This window comes from Uranotaenia lowii, chromosome 1, assembly GCF_029784155.1.
Source record: "Uranotaenia lowii strain MFRU-FL chromosome 1, ASM2978415v1, whole genome shotgun sequence".
NCBI classification, from domain to species: Eukaryota; Metazoa; Arthropoda; class Insecta; order Diptera; family Culicidae; genus Uranotaenia; species Uranotaenia lowii.
The window spans coordinates 817,735-836,307 of record NC_073691.1 but is presented as its reverse complement, the minus strand read 5'-3'; the positions used below and the strand labels follow the sequence as shown (position 1 = coordinate 836,307).

At 33.9% G+C, this 18,573-nt stretch overlaps 1 protein-coding gene across 1 annotated transcript; it reads right to left on the bottom strand.

Annotated features, from left to right (window-relative positions):
- Positions 1-3,205: 3,205 nt before the first annotated feature.
- On the bottom strand, positions 3,206-17,961 carry LOC129740134 (uncharacterized). The gene is made up of 3 exons (XM_055731747.1): positions 12,650-17,961; positions 12,257-12,462; positions 3,206-3,348 (listed from the first exon to the last, which is right to left on the bottom strand). Exons 1-3 carry the CDS (start codon positions 17,959-17,961, stop codon positions 3,206-3,208), a joined length of 5,661 nt encoding a protein of 1,886 aa, XP_055587722.1.
- Positions 17,962-18,573: the final 612 nt, after the last annotated feature.

Sequence of the window (18,573 nt, the reverse complement as noted above, 5' to 3'; positions counted from 1 at the left end):
TATTTTCAATTTTGATGATGTTTTATTAATGCTGAAAGGGATTCCTTTAATGCTGCTAATGGCTTTGTTGTGGTCCATTAAAATTGTTTTCCTAGTTTATTGAAAAAAAAAAAATTAACAAAAACTTAACTTATTATTTTGAAAATTTTATTCCTACCTGAATCAATTATTTTCATGGTAATTTAATTTTGAGAATAAAATAAGAAACTTTTTAACAAATTCTAGAACAATAATACAGAGCAAAATCAGGATTGCGATAGGTTTAAAAAAAAACGAGCTAAAAATTGATATCTGAATCAATAAAAATGTTTCCAAAAAAACAATATTTTCAGTTTACTTCACTTTTTTCTCGTTGTTCTATTTGGTTCTATGAATCTCCTCTTCCTCTATACTCAAATGGGAAATGGCATGAGAAATCAAAATTTTTCAAGAAACCTTAGAAACACACTGAAAGTCTTAAAAATCCAAAAATTGCACGATAAATATTTCATGGTTGCTGTACTTCATTTTACGTGAGCTAACCACTAGCCAAACTTGTACTCGTGCATAACTTGTAAAACGATATGCAATGTTTTAGAAGAAAAAAAAAATGTTTAAAAGAGTTTTTTTTTATTTTAAACTGCCTCTGACCTGGTTAACCATACGATGGAAAAAGAAAAACGTAAACAATATCTTTGCATGGCTTATGAGTTAGGTTTGTTTCATCATAAGACTTTCCAAACACATTTCATACAATAGTTTAGAACGCTAACATGCATACCCAGACATTTTTAATTACTTTTGATTTGAATAAGAACTTTTATTTAAGTTTTGGGCTGATAATTTTAGCATTTGTAGGATGCTAGCCATCATATCATTGAAAGATAAACGTATTAGTGTTAAGTTAAATAAAGGACCCAAATTGGTCCCCAGACTTATTAATAAAGTCAAAAGATTCATCAAATCCAATTTTCACAGTTAATCGGCAATTCGTTAGGTAGCTTTTAATCCATGTACACAGTCATTCTGAAAATCCCAATCGTTGCAATTTTTACAGGAGGGTTTCATGGTTCACTGAATCGAATGCAGCAGAAATATCCCTGTGAATAACATCGATTTGTTTGCCACCATACATTTTAAATATGCAGAAGGATGTAAAAACTGTTTGAACGGTTTGAAGGTATCGAACGTTTTGGAAAAAAAAATCATACTGATTCTCAGAGATCCAAACCGACAAGCTGAAAACATAACATCGTTGACGATCCTATCGAATACTTTTGACGAGTTCGGAAAAAACACGGTTAATTGTATCAAAATCCAAACGACTGAATTCTCGTGCAGATGTATCGAAATACTTTTCAAATGTAATGGGATTCGGGAACAGAATATCAAATTCCGGAAGTCTGTGACACATGTCTATTGGAGTAACCATAAACTGTCATATTTTATCGGACCGTAAAAAAATCACGTGCTATGCCAATCGATCATAGCCTACTTCTCGCCATTACGACAATGAAAATAGTCACTTGCATGACAAAAATGCCAAAAAAAATTCATGGTGCACTTAAAATGGGCGAAAATCTATCTATACCTATATGTAACGATATCGCATTGATACATGCACCTTATCATTTAAAATTCAATGAAACATCTTGGAACATTTCCTCAAAAGGAAACCTTTCCCAGTAGATAATATGCTTAAATTTCCTGTTTCCGGATAATGTTCTAAATTTCTTAGCTTTTCCAGATTTTCCCGGATCGCCAGCCAACCTGTTTTGATCGTTCTGATTTTTTCCGGGTATTCCAATTTTTCTGAGAGCTTTCACTCATTGCTTAAGCATATTAATAAAGGTTTTCCTGGTTTAAATCATTGCATAGAAAGCAAACTATGGTTTTTTTTAATGATTTTGGAAGATTTTAGCAACCTGAATTTTAAAAAAATTACAGATTTTGTCTATCACCTCTATTTTTTTTAATGTGGTGTATGAAAAAATCGAAATTTGTCAGTTTTCGATTAAATCAATCATTTCAATTAACATACCTACATAAAACTAAAAGTTTTTTCAAATCAATTTATTATCCTTCATTCAATCAAGGATTCATATCTTGCCTAGATATTCTTGATTCTGAGATACAACGCTTTGAAAAAATGGTCTTATTAACGATACATTGATAGTCTTGATTTTTTAAGCTCAATTTTCAAACAACTTTTGTTATAATAAAACCAAACGCCCGACAGTAGCTATACTTTCTGTAGTTCTACTTTCTACTTCACATTTTTTACCCACCAACTGACAGACAAACTGTTGCAATTTGCTCAATTAAAAGTCGCGCATCATGCTTTGCAAGTTCATACAATATTTATTCTAACAAAATATATATATATATATGAGGAAGAAGTTTTTTAAGCCCTTAGGGCTCGCTTGGAAATGATACAGTAAATTCTCGAAAGTTGTACTACACGGACACGGCTCAACACGCTGGATGGTTGTCTTGTCATGTTTACGAATGGAAACCGCTAATTACACTTTAGCCGTAGCTTTGCGAGGGATCCGGTTATGATGACAGTGTGTCATCACTAACTATTGCCACTCTGCTGAGCTTATGAGTTCGAAAAACTGTTGGGATAAACTGTGTAAAGTTATCAAGAGAATTAAAACGAGACCAACGTGTCGTGCATTGAGATTTTCGGATGGATTATACTTCTAGAAAATGAATGATTTTCCGTTGATTGCGGTACATGTTGAGGTGCTTAGCCATATCTCAACGTATTGGATCGTTGAAGATCTCTGTTGTTTCGAGAAAATCGAATGATTTTTCACTTCGAAAAGACCTTGAAAACTTCAGACTATCCAAAGTCGTGAGTTGTGTCAGCATTTTTCCCCACTCGGGGATCCAGAGTAGTTCAATAAAACTTTAAAACGAGTTGTGTTTCCCGGAATCCCGGAACGATACGATAAGCTAAAGCTATACGGACACGGCATAAGCCAACGTCTGTTTCGTTTCGTCCGAAATGTATTAGTGGAAAGCGAGAACGTCACGGAAAACTCAAGCTGGCTCAACTGGCGGAAATGGTACCTTTCTCTAACTAGAGATGAGGATGATGATGGAATGGGTGGACCATTTTTCACATTGCTCCGAGCGACGACTCAGCTGCATAAATTGGAATAATTCCCTCCACAGAAGTGTCATAATAAGCAAACAAGGAAACGAACGATCAAGTGAACTATTTCTGGCGGAAAACCGCTGACAAGCGTTGGTTATGATGATGATTATGATGATGCTGATGATGCTGGCAGAGATGCTGTTGTTGCTGGGGATGATCCCGGGATATCTTGCTATCGCCATCGTACTCGTCGCAGTTGTTGGCTATTTTGTTTGACCGCGAAAATTTATTTATTCTACGGAAACGAGTTGCCAATCTGGGGGGCTTAGAATACTATACAGCTGGAAATGAACTCGTCGTGTGTGTGGGTTGTTGAAAATTAAATTCTGCTCTGGTCTTGATTTTTTTTGTTGGAGCGAACGGGGAAATTTGCATTCGAATCGACACTATTTGAAAATTGGCTTGGTGTCAATTTGCTTTATCTTTGAGCGAGAAATTTTGACTACTATAGAGAATAAAGAATACATTTAAGGCTGAATAAAAATTACAAGATTAAAACGTTCTGTTTGTTGTTGATGCAGGAAAATTTACAAATATACATAATTGTCAAAATTGTTCAAATTTTCAAAATTGTCAAAATTGTCCAAATTTTCAAAATTATCAAAATTGTCAAAATTGTCAAAATTGTCAAAATTGTCAAAATTGTCAAAATTGTCAAAATTGTCAAAATTGTCAAAATTGTCAAAATTGTCAAAATTGTCAAAATTGTCAAAATTGTCAAAATTGTCAAAATTGTCAAAATTGTCAAAATTGTCAAAATTGTCAAAATTGTCAAAATTGTCAAAATTGTCAAAATTGTCAAAATTGTCAAAATTGTCAAAATTGTCAAAATTGTCAAAATTGTCAAAATTGTCAAAATTGTCAAAATTGTCAAAATTGTCAAAATTGTCAAAATTGTCAAAATTGTCAAAATTGTCAAAATTGTCAAAATTGTCAAAATTGTCAAAATTGTCAAAATTGTCAAAATTGTCAAAATTGTCAAAATTGTCAAAATTGTCAAAATTGTCAAAATTGTCAAAATTGTCAAAATTGTCAAAATTGTCAAAATTGTCAAAATTGTCAAAATTGTCAAAATTGTCAAAATTGTCAAAATTGTCAAAATTGTCAAAATTGTCAAAATTGTCAAAATTGTCAAAATTGTCAAAATTGTCAAAATTGTCAAAATTGTCAAAATTGTCAAAATTGTCAAAATTGTCAAAATTGTCAAAATTGTCAAAATTGTCAAAATTGTCAAAATTGTCAAAATTGTCAAAATTGTCAAAATTGTCAAATTGTCAAAATTGTCAAAATTGTCAAAATTGTCAAAATTGTCAAAATTGTCAAAATTGTCAAAATTGTCAAAATTGTCCAAATTGTCCAAATTGTCAAAATTGTCAAAATTGTCAAAATTGTCAAAATTGTCAAAATTGTAAAAATTGTAAAAATTGTAAAAATTGTCAAAATTGTCAAAATTGTCAAAATTGTCAAAATTGTCAAAATTGTCAAAATTGTCAAAATTGTCAAAATTGTCAAAATTGTCAAAATTGTCAAAATTGTCAAAATTGTCAAAATTGTCAAAATTGTCAAAATTGTCAAAATTGTCAAAATTGTCAAAATTGTCAAAATTGTCAAAATTGTCAAAATTGTCAAAATTGTCAAAATTGTCAAAATTGTCAAAATTGTCAAAATTGTCAAAATTGTCAAAATTGTCAAAATTGTCAAAATTGTCAAAATTATCAAAATTGTCAAAATTTTCCAAATTTTCCAAATTGTCAAAATTGTCAAAATTGTCAAAATTGTCAAAATTGTCAAAATTGTCAAAATTGTCAAAATTGTCAAAATTGTCAAAATTGTCAAAATTGTCAAAATTGTCAAAATTGTCAAAATTGTCAAAATTGTCAAAATTGTCAAAATTGTCAAAATTGTGAAAATTGTCAAAATTGTCAAAATTGTCAAAATTGTCAAAATTGTCAAAATTGTCAAAATTGTCAAAATTGTCAAAATTGTCAAAATTGTCAAAATTGTCAAAATTGTCAAAATTGTCAAAATTGTCAAAATTGTCAAAATTGTCAAAATTGTCAAAATTGTCAAAATTGTCAAAATTGTCAAAATTGTCAAAATTGTCAAAATTGTCAAAATTGTCAAAATTGTCAAAATTGTCAAAATTGTCAAAATTGTCAAAATTGTCAAAATTGTCAAAATTGTCAAAATTGTCAAAATTGTCAAAATTGTCAAAATTGTCAAAATTGTCAAAATTGTCAAAATTGTAAAAATTGTAAAAATTGTCAAAATTGTCAAAATTGTCAAAATTGTCAAAATTGTCAAAATTGTCAAAATTGTCAAAATTGTCAAAATTGTCAAAATTGTCAAAATTGTTAAAATTGTCAAAATTGTCAAAATTGTCAAAATTGTCAAAATTGTCAAAATTGTCAAAATTGTCAAAATTGACAAAATTGTCAAAATTGTCAAAATTGTCAAAATTGTCAAAATTGTCAAAATTGTCAAAATTGTCAAAATTGTCAAAATTGTCAAAATTGTCAAAATTGTCAAAATTGTCAAAATTGTCAAAATTGTCAAAATTGTCAAAATTGTCAAAATTGTCAAAATTGTCAAAATTGTCAAAATTGTCAAAATTGTCAAAATTGTCAAAATTGTCAAAATTGTCAAAATTGTCAAAATTGTCAAAATTGTCAAAATTGTCAAAATTGTCAAAATTGTCAAAATTGTCAAAATTGTCAAAATTGTACAAATTGTCAAAATTGTCAAAATTGTCAAAATTGTCAAAATTGTCAAAATTGTCAAAATTGTCAAAATTGTCAAAATTGTCAAAATTGTCAAATTGTTAAAATTGTCAAAATTGTCAAAATTGTCAAAATTGTCAAAATTGTCAAAATTGTCAAAATTGTCAAAATTGTCAAAATTGTCAAAATTGTCAAAATTGTCAAAATTGTCAAAATTGTCAAAATTGTCAAAATTGTCAAAATTGTCAAAATTGTCAAAATTGTCAAAATTGTCAAAATTGTCAAAATTGTCAAAATTGTCAAAATTGTCAAAATTGTCAAAATTGTCAAAATTGTCAAAATTGTCAAAATTGTCAAAATTGTCAAAATTGTCAAAATTGTCAAAATTGTCAAAATTGTCAAAATTATCAAAATTGTCAAAATTTTCCAAATTGTCAAAATTGTCAAAATTGTCAAAATTGTCAAAATTGTCAAAATTGTCAAAATTGTCAAAATTGTCAAAATTGTCAAAATTGTCAAAATTGTCAAAATTGTCAAAATTGTCAAAATTGTCAAAATTGTCAAAATTGTCAAAATTGTCAAAATTGTCAAAATTGTCAAAATTGTCAAAATTGTCAAAATTGTCAAAATTGTCAAAATTGTCAAAATTGTCAAAATTGTCAAAATTGTCAAAATTGTCAAAATTGTCAAAATTGTCAAAATTGTCAAAATTGTCAAAATTGTCAAAATTGTCAAAATTGTCAAAATTGTCAAAATTGTCAAAATTGTCAAAATTGTCAAAATTGTCAAAATTGTCAAAATTGTCAAAATTGTCAAAATTGTCAAAATTGTGAAAATTGTCAAAATTGTCAAAATTGTCAAAATTGTCAAAATTGTCAAAATTGTCAAAATTGTCAAAATTGTCAAAATTGTCAAAATTGTCAAAATTGTCAAAATTGTCAAAATTGTCAAAATTGTCACAATTGTCAAAATTGAAAAATTGTCAAAATTGTCAAAATTGTCAAAATTGTCAAAATTGTCAAAATTGTCAAAATTGTCAAAATTGTCAAAATTGACAAAATTGTCAAAATTGACGAAATTGTCAAAATTGTCAAAATTGTCAAAATTGTCAAAATTGTCAAAATTGTCAAAATTGTCAAAATTGTCAAAATTGTCAAAATTGTCAAAATTGTCAAAATTGTCAAAATTGTCAAAATTGTCAAAATTGTCAAAATTGTCAAAATTGTCAAAATTGTCAAAATTGTCAAAATTGTCAAAATTGTCAAAATTGTCAAAATTGTCAAAATTGTCAAAATTGTAAAAATTGTCAAAATTGTCAAAATTGTCAAAATTGTCAAAATTGTCAAAATTGTCAAAATTGTCAAAATTGTCAAAATTGTCAAAATTGTCCAAATTGTCCAAATTGTCAAAATTGTCAAAATTGTCAAAATTGTCAAAATTGTCAAAATTGTCAAAATTGTCAAAATTGTCAAAATTGTCAAAATTGTCAAAATTGTCAAAATTGTCAAAATTGAAAAATTGTCAAAATTGTCAAAATTGTCAAAATTGTCAAATTGACAAAATTGTCAAAATTGACAAAATTGTCAAAATTGTCAGAATTGTCAAAATTGTCAAAATTGTCAAAATTGTCAAAATTGTCAAAATTGTCAAAATTGTCAAAATTGTCAAAATTGTCAAAATTGTCAAAATTGTCAAAATTGTCAAAATTGTCAAAATTGTCAAAATTGTCAAAATTGTCAAAATTGTCAAAATTGTCAAAATTGTCAAAATTGTCAAAATTGTCAAAATTTTCAAAATTTTCAAAATTGTCAAAATTGTCAAAATTGTCAAAATTGTCAAAATTGTCAAAATTGTCAAAATTGTCAAAATTGTCAAAATTGTCAAAATTGTCAAAATTGTCAAAATTGTCATAATTGTCAAAATTGTCAAAATTGTCAAAATTGTCAAAATTGTCAAAATTGTCAAAATTGTCAAAATTGTCAAAATTGTCAAAATTGTCAAAATTGTCAAAATTGTCAAAATTGTCAAAATTGTCAAAATTGTCAAAATTGTCAAAATTGTCAAAATTGTCAAAATTGTCAAAATTGTCAAAATTGTCAAAATTGTCAAAATTGTCAAAATTGTCAAAATTGTCAAAATTGTCAAAATTGAAAAATTGTCAAAATTGTCAAAATTGTCAAAATTGTCAAAATTGTCAAAATTGATAAAATTGTCAAAATTGACAAAATTGTCAAAATTGTCAAAATTGTCAAAATTGTCAAAATTGTCAAAATTGTCAAAATTGTCAAATATGTCAAAATTGTCAAAATTGTCAAAATTGTCAAAATTGTCAAAATTGTCAAAATTGTCAAAATTGTCAAAATTGTCAAAATTGTCAAAATTGTCAAAATTGTCAAAATTGTCAAAATTGTCAAAATTGTCAAAATTGTCAAAATTGTCAAAATTGTCAAAATTGTCAAAATTGTCAAAATTGTACAAATTGTCAAAATTGTCAAAATTGTCAAAATTGTCAAAATTGTCAAAATTGTCAAAATTGTCAAAATTGTCAAAATTGTCAAAATTGTCAAAATTGTCAAAATTGTCAAATTGTCAAAATTGTCAAAATTGTCAAAATTGTCAAAATTGTCAAAATTGTCAAAATTGTCAAAATTGTCAAAATTGTCAAAATTGTAAAAATTGTCAAAATTGTCAAAATTGTCAAAATTGTCAAAATTGTCAAAATTGTCAAAATTGTCAAAATTGTCAAAATTGTCAAAATTGTCAAAATTGTCAAAATTGTCAAAATTGTCAAAATTGTCAAAATTGTCAAAATTGTCAAAATTGTCAAAATTGTCAAAATTGTCAAAATTGTCAAAATTGTCAAAATTGTCAAAATTGTCAAAATTGTCAAAATTGTCAAAATTGTCAAAATTGTCAAAATTGTCAAAATTGTCAAAATTGTCAAAATTGTCAAAATTGTCAAAATTGTCAAAATTGTCAAAATTGTCAAAATTGTCAAAATTGTCAAAATTGTCAAAATTGTCAAAATTGTCAAAATTGTCAAAATTGTCAAAATTGTCAAAATTGTCAAAATTGTCAAAATTGTCAAAATTGTCAAAATTGTCAAAATTGTCAAAATTGTCAAAATTGTCAAAATTGTCAAAATTGTCAAAATTGTCAAAATTGTCAAAATTGTCAAAATTGTCAAAATTGTCAAAATTGTCAAAATTGTCAAAATTGTCAAAATTGTCAAAATTGTCAAAATTGTCAAAATTGTCAAAATTGTCAAAATTGTCAAAATTGTCAAAATTGTCAAAATTGTCAAAATTGTCAAAATTGTCAAAATTGTCAAAATTGTCAAAATTGTCAAAATTGTCAAAATTGTCAAAATTGTCAAAATTGTCAAAATTGAAAAATTGTCAAAATTGTCAAAATTGTCAAAATTGTCAAAATTGTCAAAATTGACAAAATTGTCAAAATTGACAAAATTGTCAAAATTGTCAAAATTGTCAAAATTGTCAAAATTGTCAAAATTGTCAGAATTGTCAAAATTGTCAAAACTGAAAAAATTGTCAAAATTGTCAAATTTGTCAAAATTGTCAAAATTGTCAAAATTGTCAAAATTGACAAAATTGTCAAAATTGTCAAAATTGTCAAAATTGTCAAAATTGTCAAAATTGTCAAAATTGTCAAAATTGTCAAAATTGTCAAAATTGTCAAAATTGTCAAAATTGTCAAAATTGTCAAAATTGTCAAAATTGTCAAAATTGTCAAAATTGTCAAAATTGTCAAAATTGTCAAAATTGTCAAAATTGTCAAAATTGTCAAAATTGTCAAAATTGTCAAAATTGTCAAAATTGTCAAAATTGTCAAAATTGTCAAAATTGTCAAAATTGTCAAAATTGTCAAAATTGTCAAAATTGTCAAAATTGTCAAAATTGTCAAAATTGTCAAAATTGTCAAAATTGTCAAAATTGTCAAAATTGTCAAAATTGTCAAAATTGTCAAAATTGACTAAATTGTCTAAATTGTCAAAATTGTCAAAATTGTCAAAATTGTCAAAATTGTCAAAATTGTCAAAATTGTCAAAATTGTCAAAATTGTCAAAATTGTCAAAATTGTCAAAATTGTCAAAATTGTCAAAATTGTCAAAATTGTCAAAATTGTCAAAATTGTCAAAATTGTCAAAATTGTCAAAATTGTCAAAATTGTCAAAATTGTCAAAATTATCAAAATTGTAAAAATTGTCAAAATTGTCAAAATTGTCAAAATTGTCAAAATTGTCAAAATTGTCAAAATTGTCAAAATTGTCAAAATTGTCAAAATTGTCAAAATTGTCAAAATTGTCAAAATTGTCAAAATTGTCAAAATTGTCAAAATTGTCAAAATTGTCAAAATTGTCAAAATTGTCCAAATTGTCAAAATTGTCAAAATTGTCAAAATTGTCAAAATTGTCAAAATTGTCAAAATTGTCAAAATTGTCAAAATTGTCAAAATTGTCAAAATTGTCAAAATTGTCAAAATTGTCAAAATTGTCAAAATTGTCAAAATTGTCAAAATTGTCAAAATTGTCAAAATTGTCAAAATTGTCAAAATTGTCAAAATTGTCAAAATTGTCAAAATTGTCAAAATTGTCAAAATTGTCAAAATTGTCAAAATTGTCAAAATTGTCAAAATTGTCAAAATTGTCAAAATCGTCAAAATTGTCAAAATCGTCAAAATTGTCAAAATTGTCAAAATTTCAAAATTGTCAAAATTGTCAAAATTGTAAAAATTGTCAAAATTGTCAAAATTGTCAAAATTGTCAAAATTGTCAAAATTGTCAAAATTGTCAAATTGTCAAAATTGTCAAAATTGTCAAAATTGTCAAAATTGTCAAAATTGTCAAAATTGTCAAAATTGTCAAAATTGTCAAAATTGTCAAAATTGTCAAAATTGTCAAAATTGTCAAAATTGTCAAAATTGTCAAAATTGTCAAAATTGTCAAAATTGTCAAAATTGTCAAAATTGTCAAAATTGTCAAAATTGTCAAAATTGTCAAAATTGTCAAAATTGTCAAAATTGTCAAAATTGTCAAAATTGTCAAAATTGTCAAAATTGTCAAAATTGTCAAAATTGTCAAAATTGTCAAAATTGTCAAAATTGTCAAAATTGTCAAAATTGTCAAAATTGTCAAAATTGTCAAAATTGTCAAAATTGTCAAAATTGTCAAAATTGTCAAAATTGTCAAAATTGTCAAAATTGTCAAAATTGTCAAAATTGTCAAAATTGTCAAAATTGTCAAAATTGTCAAAATTGTCAAAATTGTCAAAATTGTCAAAATTGTCAAAATTGAAAAATTGTCAAAATTGTCAAAATTGTCAAAATTGTCAAAATTGTCAAAATTGTCAAAATTGTCAAAATTGTCAAAATTGATAAAATTGTCAAAATTGACAAAATTGTCAAAATTGTCAAAATTGTCAAAATTGTCAAAATTGTCAAAATTGTCAAAATTGTCAAAATTGTCAAAATTGTCAAAATTGTCAAAATTGTCAAAATTGTCAAAATTGTCAAAATTGTCAAAATTGTCAAAATTGTCAAAATTGTCAAAATTGTCAAAATTGTCAAAATTGTCAAAATTGTCAAAATTGTCAAAATTGTCAAAGTTGTCAAAATTGTCAAAATTGTCAAAATTGTCAAAATTGTCAAAATTGTCAAAATTGTCAAAATTGTCAAAATTGTCAAAATTGTCAAAATTGTAAAAATTGTAAAAATTGTCAAAATTGTCAAAATTGTCAAAATTGTCAAAATTGTCAAAATTGTCAAAATTGTCAAAATTGTCAAAATTGTCAAAATTGTCAAAATTGTCAAAATTGTTGGAAGTACCTTTTTGTTTCGACGGAATGGATTTCCTCTTCTTCTGATGCAGCAGGGCAGGTAAGTAGGTTCTCCGGGTGTTGCAGGTAAGTATATTCTCCAAGTGATGCAGGTAAGTATTTCGTTTCTTTTCAGGATGCACTTTTTCTTTCAGGTTCCCGTCAATCAGGTAAGTACACTTTTCTGTTCCGTGCAAACTCCAGTTTATTCCAATTCACTTTAACTTTTACTTAACTTACAATTTATTTACATTTAACCACTTAATTTACAAAATAAACTCTAATTACAAATCAGTTTTAGCTTCAACAAAAACAACTTTCAGTTGTGCCGGCTCAACAATGACGTCTCAAGTCTCAACGCAAAAAGAGAAACACATGACTGATGAAGCCCCCTTTTATAATTTAGGGATGCCGGAAACTCCTCTTTTTTCTCTTGATGTTTCCTAACTCCCGAAAAACTCACAGCATGCCGAATCACTCCCACTGCTAAAACTCTGCGCTCAGTTGAATTGATCACCGGGAGGTTCGCGGTTACCCAAATTCGTGTATGCACGAACATCCTGGCCCCTTCAGGAACAACGTTTCTGACGATGACTGCTCAGGTAAAATAGGCGGCGAAGTGTGTGGATTCCGATCAGCGTGAACACGGCAATGATGATGATTGTTTACATCAGTCCAAATTCGTCGGTCTCGTTTCGGTCGTCTCGGTCGTGTTGTGATGTGTTGTTTACGTCTGCAAAATTTTAAGACCCGGTAGCGCTTCCTAAAAAGGGTAAATAAGATTGGACAGGGGCTCACCTGATCCAAAATCGGATTGTGCCTTGAAAGGGATTCAGTTGGCACCGGAATCGACGGTACTTGCGGCTGGTGTTGTGCTCGATGAGTGAAAGTGTGAAGTGTGAAAAGGTGCTGATCCAAGTCACAAAGTGCCTTGGATTCAATATTTCTACGATGGATCCGAAAGTTGGAGCTCTCCTTTGACAGAAATTTCGTCTGTTGTTGATTGCTCAGCGCCGGATGGTTTGATTGCTTCCTCCGACGATGGTGCAATCGGCAGCAGGCAAATTTTAGACACCGGTCGTGTGCACGAGCCCTTTGCTGTTCTCAGGGTGACCACTCTGATAACTCCGTCGCTTCCTGGGTGAGTCTGGACAATTCTGGCTGTTGGCCAGCGCATCGGTGGGATGTTTTCTTCTTTTAGGAGGACGAGCTGGTTCTCCTTTATCGAAACAGGTGAGTGCATCCATTTGCTTCTGGGTTGTAATATGTTCAAATATTCCAGGTGCCATCGCCGCCACAGATCCTGGACCAATTTTTGAATTTGTTGCCATTTCTTCAAATGATGGAACGGTATTTCGGTGAACTCTTCATCAGGAACAGCCTTCAACGACGTGCCAACCAAGAAGTGTCCGGGTGTCAATGCCTCATAATCAGTTGGGTCGTCGCTCAGTGGAACAAGAGGCCGAGAATTTAAACAACTTTCGATCTGGCACAGAAGAGTTTGCATGTCATCGTAGAAGAGCGGTCGGTCCCGGACGACGCGGATAAAATGCTTTTGGGCGGAATGAATGGCAGATTCCCACAATCCCCCGAAATGGGAGGCTCTTGGAGGATTGAAGTGCCATCTGATTTTGCAGTCAGAGCACTCCTGTTCCAATTTGTGTGAATACTCTGATTGACGGATGAGCCGTTTTAGCTCATTTTTCGCACCGAGGAAGTTTCGTCCGTTATCAGAGTAGATATCAGAAGGCGGACCTCGGCGAGAGACGAATCGTCGCAAGGCTTGTACAAATTTAGCTGTTGTCAGATCGAAAACCAGTTCGATGTGAACAGCCTTAGTACAGAAGCATACAAAAACTGCTACAAATGCTTTAGTGGGTGAGGCTCGACGATGCGGATGTTTAAGAAGTATTGGGCCCCAGTAATCAACCCCCGTTACCGTGAATGGACGAGTGGCTGTGATCCGTTCCTTGGGCAGCTCAGCCATAAATTGTTCCACCAATTTAGGGCGAGCTCGGAAGCAACTGGTGCAGCGATGTACGATGACTTTGGCCAGATTTCTGGCCCCTATGATCCAGTATCGTAGGCGAAGAAGTCCAACGAGCAGTTGTGGCGATGCATGCAAGTTACGTTCGTGGTAGCATTGGACGAGTAAAGTCGAAAAGCGATGGTGATATGGGAGCAGGATCTGGTGTTTGCTGTCGTACGTCATTGGCGCTCTGTCAAGCCTGCCACCCACACGCATTACCCCATTTGGATCGAGGAAGGGGGTAAACCATCGAAGCCGTGATTTGACTGGGATGGGTTTCGACTGACGAAGAGCACTGACTTCACTGGCGAATTCCTGGAGCTGGACTAACCGAATTAAGGCGAACTCTGCATTCTGTATTTCGGTCGTCGACAAATTGTTGGTCAATTCCTGTCGTTTGCTGGGGCGGTTCGAAGAAATTCTTAGGCAGAATGCCGTTACTCGCAACAAATGTTGGAAAGATGAAAAGCGTTCGATGTGAAGGTCGATGAAGGAAGGATCTACTGGTGGGGACACTGCTGTTGATGCCAGAAATTGATTCGGGGAAGATCGGGATTCCAGCTGCGTTTCAAAAGATTGGTCAGGCTGATGAACAGGCCAGAACGATGATTCAGATTGGAGCCATTGTGGACCCTTCCACCAAAGGTCGCACGAGAGAATCGTTTCGGCCTCGATGCCTCTAGAGATGTGGTCTGCAGGGTTCTGTTGCCCTGCAACATGGTTCCAGGAAGTGTTCACCGTTGCCAGCTGGATTTTGGATACTCTATTCGCCACAAACGTAGTCCATACTGACGGGGTAGCCTTAAGCCAGGCTAAAACTGTTGTAGAATCAACCCAGAAGAACGTAGTGAACTTCGATCCGAAAGCGGAACAGACCTTTTGATACAGTTGAGCCGCTTCTAGTGCTCCGCAGAGTTCGAGGCGAGGAATGCTGCGCTTTTTTAATGGTGAAACTTTCGATTTGGCCGTCAACAAGGTTACCAGAACATTCCCGGACGCGTCGGTCGATCGGAGATACGCACAGGCGCCATAAGCTTGTTCCGATGCGTCCGAAAATAGGTGAAGCTGAACGTTACATGGATCGGGCAAAACAACACATCGAGGGATTCTTAGTTGCTCAAGCAGAGGCAAGTGCGAGTAGTACTTGATCCAGTAGGTGGCGAGAGAATCTGGCAGCGGTTGATCCCAGCCCCAAGGTTTGTCGTCTTCGGAATTAAGGCTCCACAGCGTCTGCATGAAGATTTTGGCGGTTACGATTACTGGCCCAACCAGACCTAAAGGATCGAAGAGTTGAGCGATTTGCGACAGAGCGATTCGTTTCGTCATGAGGGTGTCTGGTGGTTGCTTCGGTAGTTGGATGTGGAACCGCAAGTTGTCAGCTGTTGGTTCCCAGTGTAGGCCAAGGGTTTTGATGCACTGGTCTGCTGCAAGTTCGACCGAGGATTGAATTGCACGTCTATCAGGAGACACGCCGTCGAGAACCGATTCACAATTAGAGGCAAACTTTCGAAATTCAAATCCACCTCTCCTGCATAACTGGTCAAGCTGAACCCGTAGCTCAGCTACCTTCGTTGGAGAACTTCCGCCGGTGAAGAGGTCGTCTACGTACACATCTCTCTTGAGGACCTTGGCTGCTTCGGGAAAGTTCGTCTCTTCGTCTTCGGCTAGTTGCTGGAGGACCCTGGTAGCAAGAAACGGTGCGCTGGCCGTACCATAGGTGACCGTTTTCAACTCGAAGGTTTCTAGCGGTTGTTCCGGGGAGTTCCGCCAAAAAATCCGCTGAAGTGGGATGTCTCTGTCGTCTACCAGTATCTGACGATACATTTGCTTGATGTCAGCGATGAGCATGATCTGGTGAAGCCTGGACCTCAGAATGATGGCTCTCAGATCGTCCTGGATGACTGCGCCTACCATAAGCACATCATTCAGGGATTTTCCGGTTGCTGATTTGCACGAGGCGTCGAACACAACTCGCACCTTTGTAGTAGAGCTTGTTTCTCGAATTACGGGATGATGAGGTAGATAATACCGGGAAGAATCGGATTCAGCTGTGTCCGCCACACGCTGCATGTGGCCGAGGGTTTCGTATTCCGCCATGAAGTCCCGATATTGAATCTGTAGCTCTTTGTTGCGTTGAAGACGAGATTCAATCATATAAAATCGACGTCGTGCAGTGTTGCGGTTGTCGCCTATGTTGACCGCAGCCTCCTTCAAAGGCAATCGCACAATGTACCGGCCATCTGGAGCACGTTGAACTGTTCGACGAAAATGCTCCTCGCAAGCTGCTTCTTCAACCGAGAGACTGGGAACTGCGCTCTCTTCCTCAATGGTCCAAAAACGTTGCATGAAACGATAGATGTCCGAAACAGTAGCGACATTGCAGGAAACGGTGTTGATGTGATTGGACTGCATTACTTTCCCAGAGACCACCCAGCCAAAGACCGAATTAACCAACATTGGGAGGCCACCTCCAAGCGATATTCTGCCTGATGGTTTGAAGACGTCGAAGAAGATTTCAGCGCCCAGAACTACGTCGATGGGATTCGTCTGGTAGAACGCTGGATCGGCTAGACGAATTCCTTCCGGAAGACTCCACCTCGAAATGTCCATGGTTGTTGAGGGCACATTTAGGGTGAGCCTTGGAAGAACAAGTAACTCGACGATGGTGGAAAACCTCGTAGTCCGAGAGCGTACTGTAGTGCGGAGCTTTAGCCGAGCCTGTGTAGACGATTGCCCAATTCCGGAGATCGAGAGATGAACCTTTTCACGACGACTCTGAAGCCGTTGAGAAAGCGACTCGGTAATGAAGCTGCACTCGCTTCCTGAATCCAGAAGTGCCCTTGCTGCGTGTGAATTGCCGTGATCGTCGACCAAAGTGATCACAGCTGTTGCGAGAATCACCTTGTTGGGATGGAGACCAGCTTCTGGGTTATGAATCGCTGCTGATAGTGATGGTGAGGCTGCTTCGCTAGCAGCACCAGTCTCCGTTGTTGAGGTTGATTCGACTCGTTGCTTGTTGCGCTCTTGTTGAGAATGATCATCGCTGCAAAGCTGGCTGTGGTGTCGACCTCGGCATTTCCGACAGGTGTTTTTCGACGAACAGTTTCGACTCACATGACCCTTCCGTAGACAATTTCGGCAAAGTTGTTGGCGGCGCACGAGTTTCTCTTTGTCTTCGGAAGTCATTTTGGAGAAAACGGAACACTGGTATAATGGATGATGGTCGGAGCAAGCGAAACACTGCCGATAGTTGAGCTGAGTAGCCCCGTGGCTAACAAGTGGAGGACGAGAAGTCAATTTTTTCGCTGAAGTCGTTGCTGAACACTCTTGCTGACCATTACTCATACACTGCAGAACCGTAACTCGTCGTTGAAGAAAGCTTACAAGATCTTGAAATGTTGTTGACTCTTTCGAAGACGCAAATTCTTCCCAATCTCGACGAGTTGTAGAATCAAGGCGGATACTCAGCATTCGAATAAGCAACACGTCCCAATACTCAGTTCTTTCTCCAAGCTGTTTCAGGATTCGAACGTTGGCTTCAAACCTTTCGACCAACGAATGAAGATCTGAAGCTGATTCCTTTTTAAGTTGTGAAAATTCGAATAACGAGTCAACATAAGTTTGTTTCAAACGCAACGGGTTTTGAAAGTGCTCTACAAGCAGGTTCCAAGCCACGGGATAATTGTTAGCACTGATTGCAATGGTTTGAATCAGCTTCAGTGCATCGCCACTCAAAGAAGATCTTAAATAATAGAACTTTTGGATGTTCGACAAATCACTTGAAGAGTGCACCAAAGAAACGAACAGGTCATGGAAGTTCAACCATTGCTCTAATGACCCATTGAACACAGGGAGCTTTACGTCGGGTAGCCGGATCTGAGATGAAGCAGGGAAGTGCGCATGTGACTGAACAGGATGAGTGTACGGAGTCGAAACATGTTTATTTACGGCCAGCAAGAAACCTTTCACTCGATAATACTCCGTTTCAAACTGGGATCGCTGCTTGAACTGCTGCTCGACGATTGCCATGTCGTCGACATCGGATGCTTCAAGCTCAGCCTGAGTTTTGGAGTAATCTGTCCAAAGAACAGCAAGATTTTCGAGCCTCACGGGAACTTCAACCGATTGGGTGTCTTCGTCGTAGTTGTCGACGAAAACCTTGATGAGGTTGAAGGATGTTTCCAGGCTCCGAATCCTCAATTTAAGAGACTTGATACGTCTCTCCGAAGCCATGTCCAACGCTGAATGGTCTGGAAATCGAAAAACCAGCGGAGCACAAACGACACTTGTGAAAGGTTAATGGAATTATAATTACCTTCTAAAGGCAATTAGATTGCCTTGTATTCTTTTATCAACAGGAACTAATCCAACTCCGGAAACGTGATGGTGTAGATGAAGTCTTCCGTTAAACGTGTAGAGGTTCCGGATGCGCGGAGTTCGACGGGCATCCGGTTCGAAGGACCATATGGAAGTACCTTTTTGTTTCGACGGAATGGATTTCCTCTTCTTCTGATGCAGCAGGGCAGGTAAGTAGGTTCTCCGGGTGTTGCAGGTAAGTATATTCTCCAAGTGATGCAGGTAAGTATTTCGTTTCTTTTCAGGATGCACTTTTTCTTTCAGGTTCCCGTCAATCAGGTAAGTACACTTTTCTGTTCCGTGCAAACTCCAGTTTATTCCAATTCACTTTAACTTTTACTTAACTTACAATTTATTTACATTTAACCACTTAATTTACAAAATAAACTCTAATTACAAATCAGTTTTAGCTTCAACAAAAACAACTTTCAGTTGTGCCGGCTCAACAATGACGTCTCAAGTCTCAACGCAAAAAGAGAAACACATGAC